General features: G+C 36.3%; 1 protein-coding gene across 24 annotated transcripts in view; it reads left to right on the top strand.

The window, feature by feature from the left end:
* Positions 1-20,942, top strand: part of LOC110159519 (calcium/calmodulin-dependent protein kinase type II subunit gamma) — a 207,204-nt gene that overhangs the window by 178,023 nt on the left and 8,239 nt on the right. For 2 of the 24 annotated variants that reach the window (XM_055150328.1, XM_055150324.1), the window contains 7 exons: positions 350-427; positions 5,165-5,209; positions 7,467-7,521; positions 7,771-7,851; positions 14,866-15,015; positions 18,858-18,933; positions 20,512-20,606. In XM_055150328.1, the coding sequence (XP_055006303.1) occupies positions 350-427; positions 5,165-5,209; positions 7,467-7,521; positions 7,771-7,851; positions 14,866-15,015; positions 18,858-18,933; positions 20,512-20,606 (580 nt within the window). Of the gene's footprint in view, positions 1-349; positions 428-5,140; positions 5,210-7,466; positions 7,522-7,770; positions 7,852-14,865; positions 15,016-18,857; positions 18,934-20,511; positions 20,607-20,942 lie in introns of all 24 variants that reach the window. The other 22 variants (XM_055150326.1, XM_055150321.1, XM_055150335.1 and 19 more) reach the window with 17 other exon arrangements.

Genomic DNA, 20,942 nt, shown 5'->3' with positions numbered 1-20,942 from the left:
TGTTTTGGTCCTGGTTTAGTCCTGGTTCAGTCCTGGTTTAGTCCATATGTGACGCAAAAGTCTCATCACAGTTTAAGTCAGAGAAACGGCCATTATTGATTTAAACACAAAATCAAAAAATGAAAAAACGAATCATTATCCTTTTTTTTTTTTCATTTTAGATAAATAATGAAGAAAACAGTTATTTTTTCATTTTCTTATTTTTGGTTTCATATGGAAAAACAAATGAACGAATGACACACGGATTAAACTCCCCCTGTTTATTTAAGAATACTTTTAGCAGTACTGAACCCTGTGAGCCCTGTCCTGTAGACATTTAAGTTTAATATTTTTGACTTTCTTGCCCCAGCCTTCTACCAACAACACTAAGAACAGTATAGTGAGCGCCATCAATGCCCTGAAAGATACCACCGCCAACGCCCAGATGGTACAGTAAAAACCTCGTCCGACTGCCCTCCGAAAAGCTTTACCCCCATAGCTGCATCTTAGACCATCGTCCTTCATTGTCATTTAGTCGCTTGTGTATCATCTAGAAGTAAATTTACCCCCGTTAGTTCCATTCATCCCCCAAAGGTTCACATGCGTATCCCAGTTATGTTTGAAAATTTTATCAAACTCACATGGTGCACATGTCTACCTTGTCCTGTCCCCAAGGAAGCATGATCATATTGCCATTAAAGTGACTTAGTTCTAGCATTTTCTGGTTTAGTTTCATTATTGTATGACTTGGTTTTGTGGTGTTTTTTACTAACCTCTTTTTTACATCAACAGCTTTTTACCGAAACATGAATTACTGGACTGAACTTGTGGCATAATGGCTGACCAATTTGTTTACATAATATATTTAATAAAATCTGGGGTAGGGTGAAGCCAAAGTTCCCAAAAAACACCTTGTAAATTGGTGTTACAGTTTACAATTTGTGCATGTTAATATTTTAACTGAAGGACTAGTACATTAATAAGTTTGAAAATGTTTTTATAATAATAATGCAATACAATACAATAATGTCTATAAAATGTATAAAATGAGTATAAAAATATTGCCGCAAAATGACAAATTATTTAAAAAAAATATGAATAGTAATGGTCCTAGTTTGGAGCCTTGTGGTACTCCTTTTCAAATATTAGGTCCTTCTGAATTAGAATACTTAATATAACAGAACTGAATGAACTAGCTGTACTGAGATTTATCAATACTTCAAGAAACTAGTGTCCAATAAAATAAAGTAAATATTATCTAAGCATTTTATTAACATTCATTATCATTCTCTGTCTAACTACTAAGCAAAGTTAACCCTTGATAACCATAACTTGCTTAACCATTTATTCATTAATGGCTGTTACAAAAGTTTAATATGGATTTTCTGTAATATTTTCAGTACATTTAAAGTACAATACAGTAATTTAATACATTTAAAGGTGCACTATGTAATGATGTAATGAGAATGAGATGTTATTTCTTTCCGTGAACCGAAATGTCGTGATATTGTATCGTCAAAATCTCGCAATAATCTCGTGGGCTGTCACAATATATCGAATTACAAGTTTTTTTGCTTAAATGCATGCAGGTTTTATAGTAGCAACAGCTTATAAACATGAGGAACTACATATCCCATGATTCATTTCAGTGCAGACAACATGAATAAATATGTTTTTGACTTGAATTCTTGGGATTATGATGGAAATAACTGTCACCAAAATCTTGTAAAGGTATTTTTAAAAGCAGAAACATGCCCTATCTACAATTATATAAGCCTCTTGAAAACAAAATCACAATAAATATTGTACCATGAGATGTTGCCGATACGATACATACCTCGATACATAGGCCACGATACAATACATATCTCGATACAGTGCACTTTCGATTTGATACGATATATATCAAAACGATTCGATACAGTTCAATAAAAAATAAAGGCTAAATCATGGCTGTTATACCAAAAGTCTTTGTTAAACCACTTCTTGTGCAAAGTTCATATGAAAAAAGCCAATTTTAGTCATCAGAACAGTGAAAATGTCAAATTTGTCGCATAAATGAGTTTTCTTCCACTAAACAAGCAACAAAACTGTAGCTCTGTAACAAAATAATTTAGTAAAATGCACCAAAAAAATACTCTTGCCGATATATCGGTACAGCAGCCCATGATATAGATACTGTATCGTCACATTTAAACGATACGATATACCCTTATTGACATGCATATCGTGATAATATCGTACCTAGAGATTTGGATATTGTTACATCCCTATTAAAAACACCTTAAAAAACATGATTTCTTTCCATTTGGAGGCTCGCTTCTCCATAGAACCGACCATTAACCTGTCGCCATTGTGATTACAAAGCTTATTTCCCTACTGTGAAATAATCAACTCAAAGTGCACCTTTAAAAACCATCGCTAAAACTCCCGTTGCTTTTATTATGATGTAAGTCCAGTAATTGTTGAAATTTCAGTTTTTTTTTCTCTCTCTCAGCCTTTTATTTTCCACTAACATAAAACTCGCTCTCACCTTCCATCCTCGCCATCACTAACCCCCTCCATCGCCTCCTCCCGGGCTCCGCGGATGGTCCATTACTAGCATGTTGTTGTGGTTTGAAAGCTCTCACTAGCATGCATTACTCAATACCGTGTAGTGGTCCAATTACATCCTGTGTGAAAAGGGTTGCAGCGCGATGCCAGTTTTCGCAATTTGATTAGTGCTAAATCAACTTTGGCTGAAATGAGGTGTCCGGTTTCCAAACACCGCTCTTGTTTACCTTGTCAAAAAGGGTTGTCGGTAATAATAATGGGTTTTGCAATTAATCCCGACTATAGATTTCGCAGCAGGATAATTGGTGGAATTTTATAAGCAGGGAAATCTGATTGAAATGTAAAACGATACGCGTAAGAAATAAGAATCCTACGTGTAATTACTCTGATGTTAAATGGCAAAATAAAGAACTGCTTTAATGAAATAAATTAGATCAGAAATGTGATATAGATATGTAGATTCAGCTTCTTGTTCTAGGTGACATTTTGAAGACTATTCACCATTCAAATTTGTTCTAAATTTTTTATCGCTATAGCAACGGCCTAAATTTTTCATCATTCTGAAACCCACGGATAGTCAAAAAATCTTGAAGACTTGAGACAGGGGTGGGCAAACGACGGCCCAGGTGCCATATTCGGCCCTTTAATGTTTTTAATCTGGCCCTCTGAACTTTAATAATAATGATAAAAATGATAATTAAAAAAAACTATACAAATACAATTGAATAAAAAATAAAAACAAATAATAATTATTAACAACAACAACTACTACTATTACTACTACTGCTATTACTATTGTTACTACAATTATTACTATTACTACTATTATTACTATTACAACTATTACTAGTACTACTACTACTACTACTACTATTACTACTATTACTGCTGTTATTATTACTATTACTACTATTACTATTACTACTACTATTACTATTACTACTACTACTATTACTACTGCTATTATTACTATTACTACTATTACTACAATTATTACTATTATTACTATTACTACTATTACTACTATTACTACTACTACTACTATTACTACTTTACTACTGTTACTATTACTATTATTACTACTATTACTATTACTACTATTACTATTACTACTGTTATTATTACTATTACTACTATTACTATTACTACTACTACTACTACTACTACTACTACTATTACTACTACTACTGCTGCTACTACTATTACTACTGTTATTATTACTATTATTACTATTACTACTATCACTATTACTACTACTATTACTATTACTACTACTACTGTTACTACTATTACTATTACTACCATAACTACTATTACTATTATTACTATTACTACTACTATTACTATTTCTACTACTACTATTATTATTATTATTATTAGTATCATTATTATTATTATTATTAGTGTTTTAAAAGTAATTTCAATAAATAGTAAATACCGTGAGACTTGAAAAACAGATATTTTGTTGTAATAATTTTCAATTATGGGATATTTCAATAACATGGGCTACGTTTTCTACATATCCCATGGTATTTTTTTTCTCTTATGAGGTGGATTACCAAAAAGACTCCATCCATCTGCTCCTGATCCGGCCCATGCATCAAATTTTAGAACCTTTTGTGGCCCACGAGTCAAAAAGTTTGCCCACTCCTGACTTGGGATATTATAAATTATGACATAATTTTATCTTCTTAAACCTTTATTTCTTCTACCAGTAAGATCAGGACAATTTTCTCATTTATAATGTTTAAGGTGCATTATGTAACTTTCCAGGTGGAGGGTCTTGCAGGTGGAGGGATGTTGTTGCTTTGCCTGGTATTTTTCACAGTATTATTCATATTAAACTTATCTGTTTCCATGGAAACAAGCGCCAAGCCAGTTTATTTTACAGGTCAGATTTGTGGAGAGGTGGGCCAGTTTATAGTAATTTTTCAAGGTTTTAGTGTTTTAGTAAAAAAAAAAAAAACACCTGTAATTAAATAATAAGCAAGTTTAATGCCATACTGTGGTACATTCTAGGGAGAAGCAAACTTCCTAGAATATCTCCATGCACGCCAGAAAAGTTACATACTGCACCTTTTAATTTTGGTTTCATAATCATTACAACTTCAAGGTGCATTGCGTAACTTTTTGGTTTGGGCTCAGTCGCCTCCTTGTTTCTATGGAGATGTCGTTGCTCTGCCCGGAATGTTCCGTAGTATGACATTAAACAGATCTGCCTTAAATTTATTCAATTACAAGTGGTTTTATTGCTCAAAAATACCAAGAAAGACAGATATTCTGAGTGTTAGCGGGTCGTCTCTCCACAGATCTGACCTGTAACTTGGTCTGGTTTGGTCTCCATGAAGATAGAAAGGTTTAATGCCACACTGTGAAACATTCCAGACAAAGCAGTAAAGCATTTGAAACTACACAATGCACCTTAAAACAGTTTTGTCTTAGAGAATTACGCAAAACCCACAAAATCCAACGCTGCAATGTCCTTTTAACACAAGTTGTGAATTAGATCTTTAGCAAAACAAAACGTAGAAAAATACATAGAATAATGCCTCACCTCATTTGCACATTCAAAGCCTCATTATAACCCCTTGAAATGTTGTTTTTTTAGACTAATCATTGCTCTTCATCCCAGGAATCGCAGAGCACAGTGGTGCACAACCCGCCCGATGGTGTCAAGGTAAGGTTTTAGGTTCAGTTTTCCATAATTAAAGCCACAGGTCTCTGAATTATTGACTGAATGTCCCACATAGGGAAGAGAAAGACTGCTGCGAACTGCTCTCTGTCGTGACATCGGAGAACAGCTAGACACACAAGAGGTTTCGCGCAGTTACAGACTATTCGGAATACTTGCTCATGAATGAAAATGGAATATGTTAGTCACAATTAGTATTTTCATCGTTGATTAGACAGAGATAAAGAGTATTTTCTCTACATAAATTACTGAATTGTAAGATAGGCATTAGTACTGGCAGATAACTAGATGTTACACACAATTTCAGATATTTAGTCTCTTCAGAATACTTGAAAATACGGTTATTTAACATGTCAGAAATCAGATAAATCAGAATTAAAGGAGCTACGTTACTTAAAATGTACTTTTGTGAGCTTTAATTCATGTTATAATGTTGTTAACTCATCAAAAACAGAGCTGGAGTTGTGTTTTGTTTCATTCACACATGTTTGAATAGTGTTTTATTAGTTTGTCTACATCTCCAAAGCTCTACATGCTCAGTTCCACTTTGTGATGTCACATAGTGGTAGTTTTCAAATTTACACAGCTACATTTTACCTTTAGTTCAGTAGAGATTGACATTTCCAGCACTGAAATTATCCAAAGGAGTTTGCAAACTTCCTGTATGACCACAAGACATCACAAATTTGAGTGTTTTCTGTTTGAGAATTATTTATTTATTTATTTTGCACATATAGCATAACAATAAAAACAAAACAAAAAACACACTAGATAAAAAAAGTAGGTGCTGGAAGAGGCAAAAAACCCCAAAAGGGCCTGCACCATATGAATACATTAAAAATTGAACATTATCGCTGTGCAGAAAAAATATATATATAAAAAATTACATTTAGACACCATGGATTAAATTCATTTGATTCAAACATGGATTAAAACACAATGAAACATCCACAATTGAAAGATTATCAAATGTCACCATGAAATATTAGACATTTCCTCAAACTCTTTTTAAACATCGCCTCTGATCTGCCGTCACTAACCAGATGTGAAAACTGCTCCAGAAATTACAGCCTCGGTATCGTCGGCAAAACTGAGCTCTTGATTTGACACGTTTTGGAACAAATGTAAATTACGATTGTGACGAGTTTTGTATCTATGAATCTCTGCATTGGTTTTAAAATAAAATGTGAAATGTTTGAGGATCGTCGTTGAATCGTAAATAATTGTATACGTAAAGATACAAAAATCTGATAAATATTCATCTCAGAAATATTAAGAATGTTAAGTTTGTTGAATAAATGAGCAGACGATGTTGGTGGCATAGAATGAGTTGCAATTCGAACAAAAATGTGCAGGTTTTCTGTGTTAAATGTGTGAATGAAACAAAACACAACTCCAGGTCTGTTTGTCATGAGAAAACTTTATAACATAGATCAGAAAATAGCATAATATGGGGCCTTTAATTTGACTGAGTTGGTATATTTCATCTCATCGCACCATATAATAACCTGATAACTACCAGACAGGAAGAGGTTTTGCAGATTTACTGATATCAATTCCGTATCTATCTGTTCAGACTTCCTCAAAATATAGAAAAGAAAAATGTTACTGACAGTTTTTTAATCATTGGTTTGTTAATTTATTTGTTAAGTTGCTTCCTATACAATCTTTGAATCAGTTTTGTAGTTATATTCTAAATAAAATTGCAAGCCCTCACTGTACTTAAAAGCAAATGGTACTAGGCCATTGCACAAGCATCTTCCAGTAGCTCAACACTCCATCTAGTGGTGAAATAAGGTACAGCAGCTCTTCATAGAACTGCAAAAATGATAGTTCTTCTCTTAAACTGAAAACATGGTAATACAGGAAAAGCTCCACTGTGTTTTTTAAAGTTTATACACCTTTACTAGAGTAATTTGAATGATTCCAGCCTGGGGATTTTCTGAACTAAATGTAAAATGTCGCTTTTAATTTGAAAACTACCACTTGGAAATGTAGACAGACTGATAATAAAAGATTACTCGAATGTGTGAATGAAACAAAACACAACTCCAGGTCTGTTTTTGACAAAGACACAACATAAGAGCACAACTTAAAGTTCACAAGGGTCAACGTTGTGCAATCTAGAAGCAGAAATTGCAAGTCAAATCGCGGTTTCAACACTTCATCCCTATAACTGACACCCATTTACAATTATTATTTTTATTATTTGGGTTTAACTTTTGTGTCTTTTCGACTACAGGGTTCAACAGAAAGCAATGCCACCAATGACGAGGAAGAAATGAAAGGTAGGAAAGGTACTTGATCCATTTTTATCACTCCTTACTTTGTCTCTGCCCTGGTTTTGTTGCATATTTGATTGTCCTGTCCGGCGTGACGCGATTCTGCGGCGGAGAGTGCGTGTCTCACTTTTCACTTTGTGTTTGTGTTGTTCGTGTGAATCGTGTGTGTGCGTGTGTGTGTGTGTGCGTGCGCGGTTTGTACGGTGCGTTCGGGTGCTTTTCGTGCGTCTGTATTTTTTTCCGTGTGTGTGGTTGTTTTTTTAGCGGACAGCTCGGCCCAGAGTCTTAGCAGTGCCACTGAGGAGATGCCCCCTCTTCTGCCCTCACCTCAAAGCTCACCTGCCAGTAAGTGTATCCACGGCAACCGCGGGCTAGACGGTTGCCTCTGGCGATGACCCCGTGACCTCTCACCCCCTCCACCTTACCCCTCCTCCTCTTCCTCTTCCTCTTCCTCCCACCAAACACCAGACTCGGCTTCTTAACTGTAGTCACTGGCAATAGCGTGTTACATCTGACCTCTCCCACTGCCTTTTTGAGGGTTCCCACTAGGTTTGAGCAAATTTTTTGGAATAAAATATTTTCTTTTTTTTGATCAAAGTTAACTTTTTGACTTTTTTTCCCTCCACAATTATTTAAGTCTTTATTTACCTGTCCCTGCTTACTAATAGTCACTCTTTTAATCTTAAAATTATAGAAATAAGTGTATTAAAATCTTAAAGTACAGACGTATTTATAGTTGAATTTTGTATAGTTACACTTCATGACATCACAAAGAGGAGCACAGCATTATGAGCTTGGGAGATGTAGACAAACTAATAATAAAGGATTACTCAAACACATGTGAATTAAACAAAACACAACTGCAGGGGTGTAACGGTACATGTACTCATGCAGAACTGTTTTGGTACGGGACGTTTGGTTCGGTGCAGGTCTGTGCACGAGTGAATTTGCGCAATTTGTGTGTGTTTACATTCCGCCGCTACATGTGCAGCTACACAAAGGCTCAGCTCTTTAATATTCACATGGAAACTCGTCCGTGATTGGGGTGACAGTGATTCCCGCAGCGCTTTATAGTTAGGGCGACCACCTTGACTATGTCCCTCTGAATTACGTGAATCCTCGCAAAACTAGGATCGTCGTGCCGTGGTCCTCACTTTCGCCTTTTGCCGGCACGGAATCTCCACCCCCTTCCCTCCCAAGATGTTTTTTCTGGCCAAAAATATTAAGATTGAGTAAAACGTCATGCTGGAACTGTTAGTGCTGCACTTTACTTTTAGAAAAGTTTGTTTGAGAATATTTTATCCAACTTATTAGTATTACCAAGCAGCACTTTGCATTTATTTAATTTTCCCGTTTGTTTAATGTTTAAACAAACTGGTGGTTTAATAAACACACAAATAAACAACAAGAAAATTTTGTTCCCAAACTGAACCAAAAATGAACTAAACCATGACCTCAAAACCGAGGTACCGAACCGTGATTTCTGTGTACTGTTACACCCCTAAACATTATAACATGGCTTAAAGCTCACAAGAGTAAATTTTTCATTATATATAGGACCTTTAAAACCTATGACAAAACACACTGTAGCATTATTACATTTAAATGTCAAAATAATAAATAATAATAAACAATTTGAAATGTGTATCAATAATACACCTACCTACCTAATTATTAAGTCTTTATTTACCTGGCCCTATGCTCAAAAAGTCTCTCTTTTAATCTTCTAACTTCGTAGAATTAAGTGTATTAAAAGCTTAGTATCTATCTACAGATTTATAGTAGAGTTTTGTATTTTTAAGTCTCCTCACAGTTCTAAACAAAGTTGCAAAAGGCAGACGTAATATGATTAAATAAATAAATTACTATAAAGGTAGTTTTTCAATGCCCTTCATCATTTGTAAATAAAAATAACGACGTCTGAGCGAGACAAAATTCTCTGTTAAAACATGTCCGTGTATTGTAGGAATGCAGAACTGATCTTAGATAAAACAAAAGTATTTTATCTTCAAATAAATAAATAAATAAAAGAAAACATCACATACTTTTTCTAAGTAATGACGTTCACTGGAATCATTTGTATAATTTCAGCCGATCTCTACTGAACAAAAGGTAAAAAGTATGGTAGATGTTGCTTGAAAACTACCACTTCATGACATCACAAGGTGGAACAGAGCGTTTTGAGCTTTGGAGATGTGGACAGAGTAATAATAAAGGGTTAGGCGAACATATGGGAATGGATAAAACACAACTCCAAGTATGTTTTTGATGAGATAACAACTTTATAACATGACTTGGTAACACTTTATAATAACTACACCTTATTTAGCGTTAATAAAGCATGAACAAAGACTTAATTAATAATGATTCAGGCTGAGTAATTACTTAATTACTACCTGAATTAGCACTTAACTTGCACTTAATTCGCCTGTGCTGTAAATAGTAACTCAACACTTCTTAATTACTCTTGAACTAACCATTTGCATGTTTACAAATGCATATTTAAGTACATGTTTGAGCATTTATTAATGATTAGTAAGCCATGAGAGAATGATTTACTAATGATTTACTGCAATGATCTGTTAAGTCTTTCTGAGAGCTTTTCTAAAGTGAAGGCTAATTATGCTTTATGAAGCATTTGTTAAGGTTGGTCAAACTCCAGAGAAACAATAATGCATTATTAAGTAAATCATTCTCTCATGGCTTACTAATCATTAATAAATGCTCAAATTTGTACTTAAATATACATTTACAAATGCACACACAAATGGTTAGTTCATGAGTAATTAAGTAAGAAATACTTATGAGTAACTATTTACAGCACAGGCGAATTAAGTGCAAATTAAGTGCTAATTCAGGTAGTAATTAAGTAGTTACTAAGCGTGAATCATTATTAATTAAGTCTTTGTTCATGCTTTATTAAGGCTTAAATAAGGTGTAGTTATTATAAAGTGTTACCCATGACTTAAAGCTCACAAGAGTCAATTTTTCATTATATAAGAGCTTTAAAACCAATGAAAAAACACACTGCAGCATTATTAAATTTAAAAGTAAAAATAATAAAACTATAATAAACAACTGTACTACTACACCTACCTGTTCCTAACCTTATTTTATGAATCAGTGCACAGTAGAAGTAGCCTGTTCAGTTTGACCACCTCACTACCGTAGAATCCCCCCTCGCTCCCTCTTCTCTCTCTCTTTCTTTCATAATATCCAAATAAGCCCATAATATTTTTAGGCCTAATTTTGGACCATTTTTGCCGCTGTGGGAACCCTGAAATGTGTGTGTTTGTGTGTGTTGTGTGCATCACTGCATTTTTCTCCTTTTTGTCGTCTCGATTTGACGGAGCAGAGAAGTGGAGGGGGGACCTTGCAGCTGTGTTTCCCCGTTTTCACTGCATTCACCTCGACTTTGTTTTAGAGGCCTGAGCTGTGTCGGTAGTTTTGCAGAACACACGACGTCATAACGTTCTATTGGCTTGGATTATTTAAAGGCGCACTGTGTAACTTTTCTGGATCGTCCGTCAATTGCTTTTCTCCCTTGAGGTGTTATTGCTTTGTCTGGAATGTTTCACAGTATGACGTTAAATCATGTTCAAGTAAATCAAAGTAAACAATCTCTCGTCAGAATCATTACAGAATCCAATGTTCAAAATCCAAACTAGCCAATATGAGCTCAGAGGTACAGCCATGTTTTTCAAAAAGAAAATCTGAACAAATATTATGAAATTTAAAAATCTGTTAAAGCGGTGGCGCTCTGGAACAGTTGTACAGAAAACCTAAAATTGTGCACCAATTTCTTCCAGTTTATAAAGAAGTTTAAATGTTTACCTCTAGGCAGATACGTGAATTAAGATTTTGTTGTACTGTTATTGATTTGTTTCCTCTTGCTGTATTTATGAATATGAACTGGTGTCAAGACGCCACTCTGACCGAAGAATAAAGGGTAAAGACATAATAAGCTCAAGCTTCAGCCTACACCTTCTCAGTCAGTGTATGTTAAATATGAAAACTTTCTATCTTCACGGAAACCAGACCAAGTTATAGGTCAGATCTGTGGTGAGGCGACCCCGCTCACAGTCAGAATACCATTTCCCAGGTATTTTTGAGCTGTAAAATGTAAAGTAGAGCTGTTTAATGTCCTACTGTGCAACATTCCAGGCAGAGCAATGACATATGCATAGAAACAAACAGGTGACGGACCCCAAAAAAGAAAAACTTACACAGTGCACCTTAAAAAAAAGAAAAGAACAGTTTAAAAAGCAACAAAAGAAATTCTGTTATGAACTATATGGGAGTTTGTTTTGTCCCCCAAAAAAAGTAGCAGCCACTTGTCAAATCGAGCGTTTTTAAAACAAGAATGACAAAAGTTTTCATTATAAATAAGGGATGTAACAATATCCAAATTTCTCTGTACGATATTTTCACGATATGCATCTCACGGTACGAAATTTACTGTCATAAACTAAAGAGATAAGATTTAAAAGTGCTTAAAATGTTATTTCGTCTTGTAAATTGGACTGAAACAGAGCAAAGGATCATGGTCTATGTAGTTCCCTCTATTTCTTTTAGCTCAAGCTGCACCATAAAAACTAATTTAAGCAAAGAGACTTAAGATTTGACATATTGAGAGAGTTTTGACGATACAGTATCACGATATTTCAGTTATTGTTACATCCCTATTATGAATACATATTTTCTTCTACAGGGTTAGCTTTTGACAGTAACTTTTCTATGTATTCATGATTTCAGTTATTTTCCAATAATGGTGACGTTGCTTTTATTATTATGTCTTATATATACGACTTTTCATCAAAATTGCAACAGCAGCTACAGTGCTACTCCTGCTATAGATATATAAAGGGAATATTAGCTGTAGCGTTCAGTTTTGTTTTGAAATATAAGGCTCATACACTTAGCATCGTTGTGGCTACGTTTATACAGATTAACGGTACAATATGTAACTTTTCTGGGGGGAGGATATACCAACCAAGTCTTCATGTAATCAGAAAAGTTACATGGTGCACCTTCTTTGAACATGCTTGTAGATCTGCATATGAGCAATGGCTTCGTTTGTTTTGCTGGGCTGTTGTTTACGGAAGCCGAGAGGGGTCACAACAAACGCAAACGCCGCAACCAATACAAATGCGACAACACGACAAAAAGCCACAACGGAAATGACCGCGGGACTCTATTTTAATGCAAACGCCACAACAAATACAAACGCCACAACACAAACGCAAAAGCCACAACACATTAAAAAGCCACAACACATCAAAAAGCCAAACGGAAGTGACCGCGGGACGTGAAGAAGAAGAACTACAACGTGAAACGAATAATGATAAAACAATAAATTACATTTACTTGCGTTTCCAACTTCTTCGTTCCTTTATTTTTCACGTTGTAGTTTTTCTTCTTCACTTGGCGCTTGATCGATCCGTCGGAAAGTAGAGTCCCGCGGTCACTTCCGTTTTGGCTTTTTAATGTGTTGCGGCATTTGCATTTGTGTTGTGGCGTTTGCTTTAAAATAGAGTCCCGCGGTTATTTCCGTTGTGGCTTTTTTTGGTTTGTTGTGGCTTTTTGTTGTGTTGTTGCATTTGTATTTGTTGCGGTGTTTACGTTTGTTGTGACCCCTTTCGGCTTCCGTCCTTGTTAGCGCTTGTTAGCTGGTTAGCGCGCTAATGCTAACGCTAATGCTAATGCTAACGCTAATGCTAATGCAGTATTAACAGTTCTAACGTTTGTGGATCAGAGCTGCACTGGTCCTGGTTCTGTTGCTGTGCTCTGTTCATCTGCATTTTAGTTTGTCATGTTTTTTTTTGTTTTTTTTTTTACTAACGTCAGGTTTTGGAAGGGTAATTTTCACACCTGCTTAATAGTTTTTGTTTAGATTTGTCTGTTTGGGCATATTTCAAACTCAAATTTAGCGCTATGTAAAAGAAATTGGTGAAATTTTTAGACAGTAGCCTTTAATTTTCAACACAAAAACGTTACCAGGTCTCATACTAGTTCGGCCATACATCAAAATTATTCCGTAACTATTCAGGAAAGTCCCAAAGTTGCTTATATAAGTTTGTTTTTTCCAATATTTATACCAATTTTAGTATTGATTAGTTTGTAAATATCTTTTTTACTCTTATAAATCCTAATTAATGGCAAAACTATCATCAAAACTCACCACTGAAATGATTTCACACTACTATTAAAGTTATTTATTTTGCATTTATTCAAATACAGTGTTTTTATTGGCTCCTTATCTTCATGGAAATAGATGAGTTTAATGCCATACCGTGAAACATTCGAGTCAAAGTAAGAACATCTCCCTGGAGACAAGAAAGTGACGACCCTCCACCACAAAAATTACATTGTGTACCTTGAAAGCAGATGAAATTATCACAATATATATTTTTTATTTTTATTTTAAAGGTGCAAATGCGTAACTTTTCTAGTGGAGGGTCCATCACCTGTTTGTTTCCATGGAGAAGTTATTGCTTGCGAGAATTTCCCACAGTCAAGATCTTAAAATCAAAATGCTTTTTTTAAGGCTTTAAGCAATAAAAACACCAGCTATTGAATAAATACAAGCTAGATAAATTTAATGACACACTAGGGCTGCTTGATTATGGAAAAAATCATTATCACGATTATTTTGGTCAATATTGAAATCATGATTATTCAAACGATTATTTTGTAGTTATGCTTTTACGCACACATTTATTCAGCAATTCTCTCTTTCTCTCAAAAAAACCCCAAAACAAAACACTTGGTTATTGATATTTTACATAAAACTTTCAAATCGAAAATAAATATAGGCTACAAATATGAACCTTAGAGCAGTTTTGCGATGTATAAAACATAAATAAAATATACTTTGAACATGAAATAAGTCATAGAAAAAAATTAATGTATCCAATATAAACTACATATCCAGCTGTTCTACAATCTCTATATTTAAAAAATGAAATATATATACTTATTTATATTAAAAATATCCCAAAATAAACTTTCTTAAGCTTTTATTGTTTCAATTCGATTATATGAGTTTTTATTGTTTGACACTCATAGAAATTGCGATCAAAATTCAATTAATTGCACAGCCTTATTACACACTGTTGAACATTTCAGGCAAAACAAATAACATTTCCATGGAGACAAGATGGTAACAGAACCCACACCAGAAATGTTACATAGTGTATTTAGGCATCAGATTCAGGTGTATAGTGTAAACTCAGGTGTGAAACTCCCTCCTGCCACAGCCCTTCTCTTTTGCGTTTGCATGTGTGACGTGACGCACATTGTGTTCCTGTCTTTTTGCCCTCCGCTCTGTGTTGTTTGACCATTGAGTTGTGTTTTCAGTGCCACCGCATGATGTAAAGCGCATGGCATGGAACAGCACGGGCAACAGTTCGTGCCCAGACTCGGAGCACGCGCAGTCGCCCATGTCCAACACCGCTCCACTAGGGGGCAACGCAACTGCTGCCGCTGCTAAATGCAACACTAAGCCGAGTAAGAGCTCATCTGGACCCAACCCACCCCCGCTGTGTCGCCCCCTGTGTGCCATAGCTCTAACTACATGCACGAATAACACCGCACTGTTGGCATTCTGCATCTGTCATTAACTCTCAACTCTCGAACCTAGAGAATTTCTCACTGATAGTTACTAAAGTTTAAAAGTTGCATTGTGTAACTTTTCTGGTGGAGTGTCCGCTACCGGTTTTTCTCCATGAAGATGTTATTGCTTTGTCTGGAATGTCTCACAGTATTTCTATCTTCATGGAGACCAAACCAGACCAAGTTACAGGTCAGATCTGTGGAGAGGCGACCCCGCTTACAGTCAGAATGTTGTTTTTCTAGGTATTTTTGGCCTATAAATCCACCTGTAATTGAATACATTTAAGGTAGAGCTGTTTAAAGGTTGTATAGAGGATTTTTTTAAGGGAAGAGAAATACAGCGACAGTCCTTGTGCGCATTCAGAATTACTGTTGAAGTGACCTGTCTAGAAGTAATTCAGCGACCGACGCGTCAGTTTTTAGACCCTTCGTCTGTTTCAGTCGCGCCATCGCTGAACGAGATCTCCAAGAATCACCTCAGTTTGGCTTTGCTCCTTTTCCTCTTCGCTTCTTCTTTCAGCGACCTCAAAAACGGACTTTCTTTTGCGGCGAACCAGTCGTGGATTCTCGTCCGCCGTCGCGACAAACTTTGCGCGAAATGCGAGGAAGGGACAGTTCGAAAAAGCCTCTAAGAACCGCTGCGTAAACCACGTAATCCCCGCGCTCCAATGAGTCAGTTATACTAGGGAGTTTGATTGACAACCTAACAGCCAATAGAAACTGAGGGAGCCTCATTTTCTATTGGCTGATGTTTATCTGGCCTCAACACGTCCACAGTTGATAGATTTTTGTTCTTTTTTTTTTTTGGTCATCATAATTACAAAGCTGCTGCGTCTCTGTAATGGTATTTTAATCTTTCACTGACTGTTTGAAACAAAAAAAAATCCTCCATACAACCTTTAATGTCACACGGTGGAACATTCCAAAGAAAGCAATGACATTTCCAAAAAACAAGAAGTCGTAAAGTTACATATTGTACCTTTTAAGTACCATCTAAAAAAATTATAATGTCATGAAAAAGTTCAATAGTTTTTGTCACTTTTTTCAAAAAGTCAAACCCACCGTCAGCTTTCAAGCTTCACTCTGCGGCCCATGAGTCTATATCAGGGTGCCCACATTTTTTTCCTTAACCAAAATGAATACAGATATGTGGGTCAAGGGCCAAACCTGATGACAGTTTGCACATAAAAGTGTTATTCTGCAAAGAAATGCATGATTACATAGACTTTTTATACTAAGAAATTGACAGGACTGGCCTTTTCAATACAAAGTTGCATATGAAAATTGAAAAAAACATTCTTCTTAAAATCTTAGAGCTCCCTTGCGGGCCAAATTAGCTCCACTTTCATCACCCCTGGTCGATATAATACATGGGTTTGACTTTCTGAAATAAGTGACGAAAATATTACACTTTTTCATGATATTCTAATGTTTTGAGATGGTCTGTATATAGGTCGTGTTCAAAATCTGACTTGAAGTTCAACATAAACAGTGTGAAAAAGTGCAATAATTTGTTCACAGTAGCTTCAAAAAGTGGTGCCATTATTCAACGCAAATGACGTGATTGTTGTCAGTTGAAGGGACTTGCCAGATTAATCTTATGTTTTCAAGTTTGTGGAGCTGTTCCCAAACAAAAATGATGAAGTTCAATATAATGTAATACAGCAGAAGAGCTATTTCAGATGGGGAAGTGGAACAGGGTGAACCACCAAGGCTCAGTCAATTTACTCTCATCCCAAAGCGTTATATACAGGAACATATTAGGCTGTGTTTAGAGTTTGTGATTGATCAAACATTTCATTCTCAGATGCAGACAGCACAGCAGTCTGATTTTCTCATAAAGTGCTGCTTTTATAAAATATTACAGCTGAACCTGTGTTGCCAGAGCCTAAACCTGCAGGTAGACGACATGTAGAAGTTTTTTTCATTCTCAGTCTATGAACAGGCCAGGCTCAGAACCTCCAGAATTCACCATTTGCTCTGCAGAGGCTGTCCAAGTGCAAAGTAAAGCTTTCCTAATACATTTATAGGGAAAAACTTTTCCAGGAGAAAAAGAAGTCTGGTACTGCAGCTTTAATAGTTCAGTCTATTTTTGCATCTGCTCATCGTGGTCTTGAAGCTTCTGTAGTCATTTTATCTCTCAGAAAACCCCAACTAAATCATCATTTGTCACTAGATTCTGAGCCAGATTCTGAACCGGATTTTGGGCCTGATTCTGGGCCTACTTCTGGGCCCAGTTCTGAGTCTGAGCTTTATTTTGGGCCTGATTCTGGTCTTGATTCTGAGCATGAGCTTGATTCTGAGAATGATTTTGAGCCTGATTCTGGGCCCAATTCTGAGCCTGATTTTCGGCCTGATTCTGAGCCTAAGCCTGAATCCAAGCCTCATTCCAAGTCTGATTCTGAGCCTTGTCACTAGATCCTGAGCCTGATTTTGGGTCTGATTCTGAGCCTGATTCAGAGTCTGATTCTGAGCCTGATTCAAAGCTTGATTTTGAACCTGATTTTGGTTCTGATTCTGGGCCTGATTCTGAGCCTAAGCTTGATTCCGAGCCTGATTCTGAGCTTGATTTCGAGCCTGATTCTGGGCCTGATTCAGAGCCTGATTCAGAGCCTGAATCCGAGCGTAAAAAGTGAGCAGTGCGTGGACAGCTTGTTTCTCTGCTCTTGTTGTTGTGGTGTTTCTTCGGGGTGAGTTGGCAGCAGGAGCCGACAGACTGACAGAGACAGTGATGAGTCTAAACTGTAATCGGGAGAGTGGAGTGACAGCACACACTTTAGGCAAGACAAAAACTAGACTGGGAAAGACTCCGACTGAAGGGAGGAGAGGAGACAAATCACTGCAGTGTTAGTCTAAATTATAATGAACGTTTTATTTTTCACAGGTTTAAGTGATAAAAACAGGGGTATTGTATATTTTTATTGGGTTTTTGGACAGTTTTATCGAGAGTCAGGAATGTTAGACTGACTTAAATAACATTTTAGCCCAAAAACTAAAATAACAGCATGATTTTGTTTGTGTTTATTGCACTGAAAAACATCTATTCTTACTCTGACTGGGCTTGCATCTCCACAAACCTGACTCTTATTTAGTCTGGGTCTCTTCCTGCTTGTTTCCATGGAATTGCTGTTCCTTTGGATGTAATTTTCCACAATATGGCATAAAACGCTTCGACTTCCATGGAGAATGTTCCAAACTTTAACTATTTCTATGGAATTACGCCAGTGAGACACTCCCTCCAGGAAGTTACACACTGTACCTTTAACAAAAAAAAAGAGGATAAATAAAAAGTCTAAATTCATTTTATTTTTTTATTAGTATTTATTTTTTATTTATTTATATTTTATGGCAATTTTACAATTTTCAATATTATAGCTTTATGTTGGCTTAAGCGATAACTAAAGACTTCTGCTGCTTCTGAGAGTTCACACTTCGCTGTGATTGGTTGAATCTACCTGTCAATCACTCAGATCATGACTCAGGCTGACCCATAGGAAGAGTGGGTGGGGAAAAGTGTCATAATTGTTTGTGATATAGTGGTTCACAATAATATGAATTGCATCTGAGACCTGTTCTTAAAACTAACCAAAAAATACTAAATAAATGTGCCCTTTGTGTGAGCTTGCTTCATAAGATTTCATTATGAAGCTTGAATGCTGCCAGTGAGGGAAACATACAAGTCTGACTTAACTAAACCCTAACCCAGGCTTTGTTTGTGTGTTTGTCTTTGTTTGCAGCCCGTAAACAGGAAATCATCAAAATAACTGAACAACTGATCGAGGCTATCAACAACGGAGACTTTGAAGCTTACACGTGAGTAAAACATGTCGCATTAAAGGAGCTAGACGGGGGAACGGTCAATAAAGACATGAAAACGTGAGGTCTAATATTATAATAAATAAATATATATATAAAAAATATACGTATTTTTCGGACTATAAGTCGCACCAGTCAAAAAATTAGTAATGAAGAAGAAAAAACATATAAGTTGCACTTTTGGGGGGAAATTTATTTTAAAAATCTAAGACCAGGAAGTGACATTTTTGAAAGTTAAGTTCTGGTAATAACAATAGAAGAGAGAACAACAGACTGTTAACGTCACATATGAACAGTTCTTTGGATAATTATAGCATAAACAACAGAACAGAACAAGTTTAACAAACTCTCCATCTCACTCCAAATCACTAATTGAAGTCTTCATTCTCGGTGTCACTTCTGAGCAACTCCGTGACCGTCAGACTCAGCATCAGTTCCAGTTTGAATTATTTGGGCCTTTCTGAATCCCGACAGGATGGTTTCTGAGTCACTGAAGTCCAGGCTTTGTCCATCCATCCAGTGACTTCAGGAAAGTTTCATGTTGCATCCTCCCGGTCTCACAAGTCTCTAGCTCACTCCAAACTTTCTTTCTGCTTCTCGATTACCATTTTCAGCTGCAGATTTCGCTACTTGCAGCTTGTAATCTGCAAAATATGACTTTCTTTTTGGGGAATTTGTGTTCAGTCTTCTCAGTCGTCTTCATAAGTTTGTTTAAATGTTAAATTTTCAGTGGTACAGAAGTAATGGTGCGATCGACTGACATGATACAGACAGGACAGAGGCTCTTTCTGCAGGAGACATGCGCAGTAGAGCCAAGTGACAGTGGTACAGGAGGAACAGGAGCAGCAGATACTCACACACAAGACTAAAGCGCCCTCTTGTGGCTGTCAGTGTGAAAATTTTAATACATAAGTCGCAGGTAACAACACCCAAACCATGAAAGAAGTGTGACTTATAGTCCGAAAAAACACAGTACACAGAACTTAAAGGTGCATTGCGCAACTTTTCTGGTGGAAGGTCCGTCACCTGTCAGTCTCCATGGAGATATTATTGCTTTGCCTTGGGATGTTCCACGGTATGACATGAAACACATTTATCTAGCATTTATTCATTACGGTTGTTCAAAAATACAGTAGTTCTGTCTGTGAATAGGGTCGCCACTCCACAGATCCGATCCATAATGTAGCCTACAGTTGTCTCCAGTGAGATAGAATGGTTTAATCTCTACTGTGGAACATTCTAGACAAAGCAATAACATCTCCAAGAAAACAAGCATTTGATGACATTACTGCTTTGCCTGTAATGTTCCACAATATGGCATTAAAACTTTATATTTAACTGTATTTTGTCGCCTTTTCAAATAAATCTGAACTAACCGAATAAACAAACAAAGCAGTAACATTTCCTTGGAGAAGAGTGAAAGGCTGACTAGAAAAGTTAGACTGAACAGGACGAGTGGGTGGGGAAACGTCTCAAGATTCACAGTTTTACTATTAACTTCTTGGATCACTTTTAGCTGGTTCTTACCTTGTAGCCTTTAGGAGCTTTGTTAACTCTCCTCCTCTGTCGCCTCAGGAGGATTTGTGATCCCGGACTCACCTCCTTCGAACCCGAGGCCCTGGGGAACCTGGTGGAGGGCATGGACTTCCACAAGTTTTACTTTGAGAACTGTGAGTGTCTCTGAAAACTATGATATATGATGGTGGTTTGGTCGTTTTAAAGTCCTATATTACGCAAAATTGACTCTTTTGTGAGCTTGTTATAGGGTATGTTCAGACTGCAGCCTGAACTGACCCAAATCTGATGTTTTCACCCTTATGCTCCTGTATCTGATCTTTTAATGAGTCTGAATGACACAGATCCGATTTTTTTCAAATGTGACCCAGGCCACTTGGATACAGATGTGGTCAAAATTGTTGGTACCGCTCTGGTAATGAAGGAAAAATCAACAATGGTCACTGACATAACTTCAAATTAAGAAAAGCAATAATAAATAAAAATTTCCA

Source organism: Boleophthalmus pectinirostris, unplaced genomic scaffold (genome assembly GCF_026225935.1).
Source record: "Boleophthalmus pectinirostris isolate CB_2022bp ecotype Guang Dong unplaced genomic scaffold, ASM2622593v1 HiC_scaffold_14, whole genome shotgun sequence".
Classification (NCBI taxonomy): domain Eukaryota; kingdom Metazoa; phylum Chordata; class Actinopteri; order Gobiiformes; family Gobiidae; genus Boleophthalmus; species Boleophthalmus pectinirostris.
The sequence above is the reverse complement of the archived record's forward strand: the minus strand, read 5'-3'. Positions and strand labels throughout refer to the sequence as shown.